The sequence below is a fragment of the Pelmatolapia mariae genome, linkage group LG7 (assembly GCF_036321145.2).
Source record: "Pelmatolapia mariae isolate MD_Pm_ZW linkage group LG7, Pm_UMD_F_2, whole genome shotgun sequence".
In the NCBI taxonomy this organism is placed as follows: domain Eukaryota; kingdom Metazoa; phylum Chordata; class Actinopteri; order Cichliformes; family Cichlidae; genus Pelmatolapia; species Pelmatolapia mariae.
In genome coordinates, this window is record NC_086233.1 from 33,894,697 (window position 1) to 33,904,871 (window position 10,175).

Below are 10,175 nucleotides of genomic sequence, written 5' to 3' on the forward strand. Positions count from 1 at the left end.
AGTATTAAATTCATTTTTGATGTAAATGAAAATAATATTTCCAGAAAGCTAATATCTAGGATTTACCTAATCTTATAATTGAACAGAAGTCTCTTCCAATGTATGTTAAATCAAGCTGGGAGAAAGGAGCAAACATAGAGCTATCAGAAGAGGACTGGATAAAGACATGTAGAGACCACTCTACCACCTCAAGCTCTGGTTTGTGGACGCCAAGGTTTTTTTGTCCAAAAAAATAAAATAGAATAAAATACCTGAAAATGGGCAGTTTTGGCGAATGTGTGGTAATATATGTGCAGATCGTGTTCATATTTTCTGGGATTTTTTCTTACTAGTTGGATGTGGTAGCAGAGATAAAGACATATTTGTGTTATTTATTAGCTTAATGTTCCACTTGACCTCAAAAAACAAGACAGATACTTGTTCGTATGATTAAGTGCAAGTAAGAAAGCAGTAACTAAGACGTGGTTAAATAAAGAATCTTCAACAACCCCTGAGAGGATAAAAACAGTTCATGAAATCTGTGAAATGGAACAGTTGACCTTTTTCTCTGACACTTGTGACTGTAAGGTTTGAAAAGTACTGGGGAAAATGGATAAACTACCAATCTGTGGATGAAACTTTGGATTCCCCTGCTTCCTGGAGAGCTATATCTATGGATTAGACTCATGAAGACCTTCTGAGTATTAAAAAAGAAAGGAGCAGGATTAAATAAACATGGTGGACAAAAACGAACTGCTCCCCCTTTGCATAAGGATGGGATCCACTCAGTTATGCTTTCTGTTGTTATCTTTACTATGGGATTAATACTTAAAAGTGACTGATGGCCTTGTCCTTTTGCTGTGTGAATAATTTCTTGTCTTTTTTTTCTCTTTTTGTACATTTTCACAAATATAAAGTAACAAAAGAATGTATTAATACTGTACTTTCATTTAATGTTTTCCGGCAGTGCTCGGTACGGCCACTGGCACAAGAACAAGACACCCGGAGAGTACCGCACTGGGCCACGTGTCATGGTATTCATTATCGGCGGCGTGTCTTTCAGCGAAATGCGCTGCGCCTATGAGGTCACACAGGCCAATGGGAAGTGGGAAGCCATCATTGGTGAGTAGTGTTGCAGAGGGTAGTGTAGGCTGTTGGGGTGGGTAGTTAGAGACACATCCATCGCCTTGAAAACAAAGTGGGTGTGACTCTGAGTGGGCATGTTTTCACGAAAGGTGGGAAAAGCTGCGTCCTAATTCAGATTAAAGAGAGGCTGAAGATTCAGTGTGTGTTCTTTGATGGGCACAGATGACTTGTGACCTGGGACGTGGCTAAAAAACATTAAAGATGGGCAGGCGGAGAAACATGAAGGAAGTCTGGAGTATAGAGGGAAATCTGACTTTCTGCGAGTATGGAATAGACTAATAAACGTAGTTTTCTGAAACATTAAATGCGGTTTCATATTTTGGGCTTCATTTCAGTATCTTTTACTTTTTTCAGCCTGTGGAAACAAAATGGAAATTTAGAAATATAGGCTCAAGTTTTATAAACGCAGCAGACCTCATTTCATCACACACATACAGGGCGGCATACAGCCCACGTCACACATTGCCGTCACAGAAATTTCCCATCGACAGGTTTACACTGCAGCAGCTTATTTTGCAGGATGCAATTACAGATAGCAGGTAGATTATTGTGTGCAGCATTTTGTGTTAAAGTAGCCCTTTGTGTCATGTTCCTGTGTACTGTTTATTTGATGTCCTAAAGCTTTGCCAGCCAGTCTGTGTTATAATGTTATGTTAACTGAAAGTGTCTTTTGTTGTGCTCTGCTTCTGCTGTTGTCTTTAAAAACAACTGTTGTCTTTAAATTGCAGCCACGCCATGTCTTTCTCTGTGTCTGTGTTCCCAGTTTATTTGTGTTTGTGCAACTTGGTGTGAGTGTGTGTGTGTGCGTGTGTGTATGGGTGTGCTCTGTATGACAGGTTGCTTGTTTTTTGATCCTTTTGTTTTCTGGAGAGAGCGAGTGAAGGAAGGGCGGGGGCATGGCATGTGCTGTGAGACGAGTGGTGAAGCCACTTCTGTTCCTCCACAGGTGCCACCCACATGCTCACCCCCACCAAATTCTTAAAGGACCTGCAGCATCCCGACTTCCGAGAGTCCACTAGGGTGTCCTTTGAGGACCCTGACCCCTCAGCCGAGTGAGGCAGAGACAGATTGGGAGGGAGGGAGAGAGAAATCACACAGAAAAAAGTAAAGGCAGCCGTGCAAAGAAGCCCTTTCTGAACCTTCACAGCACAAGGGCTTTCTTCCTTGTTCCTTCTTTTTTGAACACTCAGTACTGTTTTATGTAACTCCACCCTCCTCCTCCCCACTTCCTCAGGGATGGATGCCCCCGACATTTCCTCACTGCATGGACTGCTCCATCAGACTCCCTATGTATCAGTAACTCAACCGCGACTCCGTCATGTGTTTCAGACTGAAACCATAACTCCAAACAGGTGTATTCTCGCAAAGTCTCTCAGCTTATCCACAAATCCAGTGCAATAAACATTTCAACTATTTAAATTAACTCTAAGATTTGTTGGAGCAGTCTTAGCTCACATCCTCACAACACTGATGTGATGATGGCATGCGTATCACACTTCCTGTATCCTGAACTCTGTGCTGATCAGCGGCCATGCCTGAGGAGGTCGTGAACCCATCCCTGCTGCCTCCTCTCATCATCTCTGCAGGGTGGATTAAATCGCCCCGTGATGGGCACCCAAAAGCCCTTTGATCTTGTTTAAAACTCACTCCAGATTTAATCTGCCCCAACATCTTTATCAGTTCCTCTGATTTATTCTTATAATTTGCCCTTTACATACACAAAAAACAAACACTTTTTTTTGTTACTGGTTTCTTTCTGGATTGGTCCTTGAGTTGATGTTGGGTTTCAGAGACACACTTTATCATTTCTTTTCTGTTTTTTTTTTTTTTTGTGTGTGTTTTTGTTTTTTAATCCTTGTGTATTTTTTTTCTTTGTTTTGACCGCCTGACTTTGTCCACTCAGCTCACCATCACATGCTCACATGGCTCATGACCTGTCTGCAGAGGGTGCTGGACTTTAAGCGAATGTTGTCATGATGATGGAGATCTGCTGACAAGCAGGGCAGCTGGGTGACAGATAGGAAACCAAGCAACCAAAAATAAGTTCATATGCATTCATATGAATATTTGCCTTCTGTATTACCGTCACAACTCCTCTGTGCGGACAGTCTGAGAATGTAGCATTGTTCCACCTGATATGCTTTAGCAACCCACCTAAAAAAAGAGAGAGAGAGATCCCAAAAAAAACATCTCCTAACATAGGGCACTATCCACATCTTCAAAATACTCATCTTCTATCTTAGTATTCAGCACATCACCTTGTTTATGTGAGCACATATATATTAATAACTGATAATGCTTTCAAAGCAGCTCCTTTCAGACAACATCACATACCTGGACACACACACTGATGGATAAATTAGTGAGTTTAAAGTCTTTGCTTTTGAGTCTGCTCTTTTCAGCAATCAATAGAAATCCTGTTACCTACATGTGTGGAGAACCAAACAATGAATTTCAGATTAAAAAAAAAAAGTTTAGCTACATAAAATTAGCCAAAAGCTCAGGTGTATTTAATAAAGATTAAATACCATACCTAATTTCAATTTGGTGAGTCTACCCTTCTGGGTGGTCTCCTTGAGCAGTGCTACAGTATTTCCTACTCCGCTGTTGATATCGGTCGGAGATAGTTCCATTCTGTCTTTTATTTAGTGCATCGGGATATTTTCCAGTGTGTTAATACAGTAATGTGAAAAAAGAAAGTTCACCGGACTCTATGCACAGTGCAATGTTTAGCATACTGACACAACCACCTCATTTCAATTATCAAGCACGGTGGTGGAGGAGTGATGATTTTGGCTTGTTTTGCAGCTGCAGGTCCACTCAGGTACTCAGTCAGTATCTTCAAACTCTTTCCAGTCAGTTTCAGTTGTTATTAAATCTAATCTGCAGTAACTATGGCTCTTCTGTGATTGATCAAGAGATCCATTGTCATTGAACTAGATAACCTAGCCTTGGTTGACATAACCATCAGAAGGCAGAGGCAGCTGCCAACCTTGTCTCCTGCACACCATCCTTGTACACCATAAAGGGTCATCCCAGTGGCATTGATTTTGTTACATTAGATAACGATTCCTCCCGTCTACCTTCCAAGCTCAGCCATCACTATTCAGTGCATCTGCCAGGCCCAGGAGTCACTGCCTATTCTCTAATTGCAACCTCTGGCCAAGCTAGTGTCATTAGCAGTGAACTTCCATCATTTGTATTTGGGGTTTGGGACCTTACGAGTGAACTGAAAGTAATTTATGTGAATTTCTCCATCTGGACCACACCCCTTCCAGTCATACTTCTATCAATACCTTCCTGCACCACATACCCATTTGTTGTAATTCGTATTTGGGGTTGTTGTCTGGGGTCCTGGACTTTACTTTAGCACTGTGACATGAATGTTGTAAAGAGTGGCCCAAAATTTTTCCACAGTGATATGAGAGACAGACAGAAGTCATACAGAAAATTATTACTTCAAGTTATTGCTGCTAAAGGTGTTGAATCATGAGCTGCTCCTAACAAGACCACATAGAGTCTGGTAAATGGTTTCTCTTTCACATAACTGTATCTCAACCCTCCAGTTTAATTTTGTGTAATGAAATTGCAACTGGTCAGATGGGACTCCTAGGGAAAAATATGAAATGGGACCAGTGCTGGAAGCGATCAAAAGGTACATGAGGAGATGACCTTGAAGTGCACACTGACCAAACTTAAACCAGGTGTTGCTTCTGGTATTCATATGGGTGGAGTCGTGACCTTTTTATTATACTTTTAAGTGAAACCAGGGCTGTTGAGAGAAGATGATGCTTGATTTGCTTTGAACAAAGGGTTAAAAAGAAAACATTTTATGCTTTAACAAGCTTTTAATAAAAAGACTACATCCCTTAGTGATCACCAAAAAACATGGCTCCATAATGCTTTTCTATTAATATCTTTGACTGGTTATTTCATGATTATTAATTTGTAAAAAGCTAATATATAATGCAGTTTTTTATTAGACTAGAATGTTGAACATCCATCTCATGCATGACTAATCTGCTAAAGCAATATCATTTACAAACCAAGCTTTTTTAAGGTTTTCTCAGTAAGCTCTCACAGCTCTCACCATAAGCGGTATGAAGCCTCCCTCCCCACATACTGCTGCATTCAAAGCTTCCTGAGCAAAAATGGCCATTACTTCCTAAAACAAGTCTTTTTGTTTTACTGTGCTATTATATACCAGTATTTTGTGGTGCTGGAGCGTAACATCACAGTGTTGTTTCTGGGGCTAAAAATGGCCCACCAAGCTGTGTGTTTTGGGAACAGCAGAGAAGCAGGCGAAGCCAATTCGACATTCTAGCCTGACCCCAACTTTAACCCACTCACCCCCTTGAACCCCCACTCACGATCTCTGATTCCTGCAACCACCACATCACCTTAACCCAATATGAAATGGACTTGCCTCTTTCTCTTCTGTTTATTTGGGGGATTTTTGTTCGATTTTTTTGCCTTTAACTGCTTCCATTTCACGTGCCCCCACGTCGGATCAGGTTAACGTGTTAGAGGTAAAGCAGCTAATCAAGCCAAACTGGAAGAAACATGCAGCTTTGCAACAGAAACAAACCAATATAGGTCAAAAACTGTTGGTGTCTGGAGTAAATCAAATCAAATGTTTACCCTCCTTATGTTCAGGAATTAAGACACAAGTAAATGTTTGCTTTGCTCCAGTCCTGCACCTTTCAAGTTTTACAATGTCTGAAATGTGTCTTCAGCTGTCCATCCTTGTGCCATTAGAATTACTGATTTTCACATTTCCATTCAAATCTAAGTTAGACAGTGGAGTCAGCTCACTGGTTTTGGATTTCATGACTTGACTTCTTGAAATACTTATAGCCTTTTCCGCTGTCTGCATGCCCTTTTAATAAAGGTTGCACATTTTCGTGGTTGTGCATATTGGGGTTTGTCACATGATGTCATGCACACATTGCTTGAGAGTTGTCTACCATATTGGATGTGATACAGTCATGGATTGCTAGGGGAAAATGCATATTCCACCAACTGGATGGCAATGGTTTCTCGAGGTTGCTGGCGCTTGTTGGGTGAAATTGGTTGCAAAGACAATGCTGCAACAAAAACTTTGTTTGCTAGCAGATTCCCACAGTCACCTTTAGTTTTTCAAGTTTGGCTGGAAATACTCATTAACTACTAGCCTAGCGGCAGATCATTTTGAGAAAGTACAAGGAAGCCAGAAGAAGGTTCACCTTCACACTTCAAAGTAAAAGCAGTTCTTGCATCACACTTGTCACAGTTTTGCTACAGCTCGAAGAGTAGTAGCTAGCTTCCATTCAAACTACAACTGTAGCAATAGGCTAGTAACTGGCTAGGGAATACACGTTTTTCCGCTAGTAGGTGGTTACCCAGGGATTACTCACCCATGTTGTTGGCCTGTTTGATTGAGTCTTTAGCAATCATTTTCCCAATGTCTGCCATTAACCTCCAGCAAGCACTTTGAACCAGGTGAGAAATACTCCTTTTTTTTCGGTTGCCAGATAGCTGCAAACTGGTAGCTAGGCCTGTGTGACATTTCTCACTTACTCCTACATTGTCACCTTGATTGTCACACATCCAAAATGGCAGACAAGTTAACGTTGTGTGGTTCGCGGTCACGTGTCTGCAAAACCTCAATACAGATTTGGTGTTGCAGGTTTTCAACTAGCCCACCTGCTGCTTTAAGCTAACTTAGTCATAGTAGTTGTGTGGCGCCATCTCTGACCTGTGTGCTCCCATTGTGTTCAGCTGCATGTGATTTATAACACAGCCTAATAACTCGGTATCTGACTGTATGTTTGTGGAGTGAGAGTGTGTTAGAGTAGAGTAGTGCATTACATACTCCTGCACAAGTTCACAAAAATTCCAGAAATTAAAGGGGACCTATTGTGCTCATTCCCACTTTGACTTTATTTTGGAACTATACAAGAACAGTTTTATGTTACTAACAGTTTAAAAAAACAAATCTTTGTATCTTATACTGGTACTATTTGCAGCTCCTCAGTTCATCTCTTAAACATATTAAAAATTAAATTTCTGATTCTCAAAACAAAATTCATACTTTGATGGACACACTGTGTTACTCCAGTACAATTTTGGGGATCTATCGGTAGGATAAGTGCCTGCCTAGATACACACAATACAATTGTTGAGAAAGCTAATTTAGCCACATTAGCCTAGCATTAGCCTTTGGAGCAGTCATCAATACAAGACAACCAGTGTCAGTGATATAATATTACAGTTTCTATTTTATAGCTCTGGCTCCACAATGAAAATTCAGCTTTATACTGGCCTCAAATTCCACTGTTTTGTACTTTTAGAAAGCTAAACAAAATTAGCTTGTTTCTGTGACTGTATTTGGAAATACCATCCAATTAACATCTGCTACATCCCAGGGTAGATTACAGGGATTACTTGTCCATATGCTGAAGTATTTGAAAGTTTGTCCATGTCCAGTTCAATGTAATGTCAATTGTAACAGTATATATATGACAGAAAATAAAGAGAAGCAAAATAGGTCCACTTTAATGTGCAAAACAATCTAAACCCAGATAGGTTTTAGTCTATTCTTAAAATAGCCAGTATGCAAAATTTGAAGTGGTTTAAATAGTTACTTAACCTTTAATTCATTTTCTGATTTATGTGACGTGAGCGTAATTCTTTAACTTCCCTTTGCATTTAATGTCTGTGTCAGTAAAGAATACAAAGCATCTCCTCAAGACAAAAAAGGAACGGAAACCCCCAAAAGCACTTAAACTTCCACTTGAGTACAGTGAAAATACCTCCCGCCCTAACACTTTTAAAACTCTTTTAATACATATTAATAATCCATTTTAACCTGCTGACTAACAAATTTCGATTTCATAACTTTACGATCTATCTTTACTTTCAACGTTATGTAAGGTTGTCCGAGTCTAAAAAGTAGGCATTCATAACATAAGCTGAAAACACATTTTTCATCAGTTTCCTTCCAATCGTGCAGATCTAACGCGCTGTGTTTGTGTGTCTCTTTATGCGTGTGCGTGTCTCCAGGATCGACCCACATCTTCACTCCCACCAGCCTGCTGGAGCAGCTCAAGGCCATGAACAAACCAGATGAGGAAGTGACGAGCTAAAAATCCTCCAATCAGTCTCTCTCCTCTTAACCTTACTCCCACCCCCTTACATCATTCCCCCCACATCATTCCCAACCAAATCCTACACATTAACTGTGTATGCATCTTGCTTGAGAAGAGAAAAAATTTAGACAATTAAAAAAAAAAAAAGAGATACGTTATATCAAAGAATAAAATTGTTGCAAGTATTCTCATGTTTTACAATGGATGCAACTAAATAAACGTATTTAAAATTGATTAAATATCAGAAAAGAAGGCCATTTAAAATGGAAATGACCAAAATGTAATATTGTACGCTATGAAATCTGCTAGGATGTGTAAAAGGTAGATGATTTCTCTTGTTTGTTTCTTTCGGTTACCTCCATGGTGTGACTTTTACCGTTAGCAGATAGAGGAGGGATGTGCAGCCTGAGGGGTTCATATTGTAAAAAAATATATCAGTCACCATGCAATATATAGATATATGCATAGATATATTTCATCAGAGAGGAGTCTGTCCTATCACCCTTCTCTTACCCATTTGAGATGTTCGTATTCAGTAGCATGCTTGGACTGTGTTTGTATCCAGTGTGGATGTTCCGAGAGCCGCATGTAAATGTTGTGGTTGAATATGGCGCTGAAAAAACCTTTTTGTTTCGAGCATCACAAAAAGGAAACTATTCTTCAAGGATTTTTAAGAGTTTAAGAGACAATTTCACTGGCCGCTTTATTAGGGATACCTTTGTCACTGCTTATTAACACAAATGTATTGCTAGTAGGTCACATGGCAGGAGCTTGATGCATGTAGGCATGGTCAAGACGGCTTGCTGAAATTCTGGCGACAAAAGGGGTCCAAACCTGTGTCAGCAAGGTGTAACTAATGAAGTGGCCACTGAGTTTGTATGCTCAAGTAAACTTGGTCCCAGCTACTGAGCTTACAGGCTAGCAGAGAAGAAAGCAGAAAGTGTTCAGGGATGTATTGATTTTCGAGTTTTTGATACTCAAAACAAGATCTGTTGGTTTTAAGTATTAATTTTAAGAGCTCCCCTTAGTCGGTCGGAAAAGAGGGAGCTCTGTTAAAAGCCAGAATCATCCCTCCTCCAGCTGCCAAGACTGTAAAGTATTTACTTGCCACAATCTTTTTCCTTTCCTCTGCAGAGACGTCACGTTTCAATGTCAAAAAGGCCGTTGCTTGCTGATATTTAATAAATAATCCTCCAAAAAGGGCCAGTTGTATTTCAGTATTGTATCCTGTCAGATTAAGTCTTATCATTGGTTAGTAACGATGTTTAATTGGGCCATGCACTGAGTAGTGTTGTGTATATGCCATATGTTGCTGTTTTAGTGTCTCACTGTTGAATGGTGATTTTTCTGACTGTGAAGTAGTGACTTTTCCTTTGACGAAAAAAAAAAAAAAAAAAAAGCCAACGTGAAGCCGCCGTGTTTGTGGTGTTTTAGCTGTAGCTGTTTAGTGGTCCACTGGGAAAAAGAACTAAGATCTATATTTTCTTTGTCTGTTTTCCTCCTCTGGTGCAATGTAAAACCCTCCAATGGTGAATGGCTTTGCAAGTTTAAAAAACAAAACAAAGAAAAACCCTGGAAACCCCTCGCCACTTTTCTTTCCTCCCTCTATTGCCCCTTTCCTGGCCAAACAGTTGTATATTGCACTATGATGCGTTTTCTGTGATGCAAACGCTTGTGTTTATTTTTTCTTTTCTATTATAAATTGCTGTTGTATAGGGTTTACGCTGTCAAATCAGTTGATTTATATCAAAATTATTTATCAGAGAAGATAATATTGAAACATTAGTCTGTCCTAAAAACTGTTTAACTTATTGGGATTGTATGTTTGCGAGTGTTGAAGCACAAACAATACTTCCATGTGTACCTAATATGTACTAAGGTTGTCTAATAAATTGGCTTCCATTATACTGAAAGACTGAA

General features: G+C 39.8%; 1 protein-coding gene across 2 annotated transcripts in view; it reads left to right on the forward strand.

Annotated features, from left to right (window-relative positions):
• Positions 1 to 10,162, forward strand: part of stxbp1a (syntaxin binding protein 1a) — a 37,229-nt gene extending 27,067 nt beyond the window's left edge. Inside the window, exons 18-20 of one of the 2 annotated variants that reach the window (XM_063478875.1) lie at positions 947 to 1,101; positions 2,072 to 2,229; positions 8,170 to 8,279. In XM_063478875.1, coding sequence (XP_063334945.1) covers positions 947 to 1,101; positions 2,072 to 2,181 — 265 coding nt within the window. In that variant the 3' untranslated portion in view covers positions 2,182 to 2,229; positions 8,170 to 8,279. Of the gene's footprint in view, positions 1 to 946; positions 1,102 to 2,071; positions 2,230 to 8,169 lie in introns of both variants that reach the window. The other variant, XM_063478876.1, reaches the window with a different exon arrangement.
• The last annotated feature ends 13 nt before the right edge of the window (positions 10,163 to 10,175 follow it).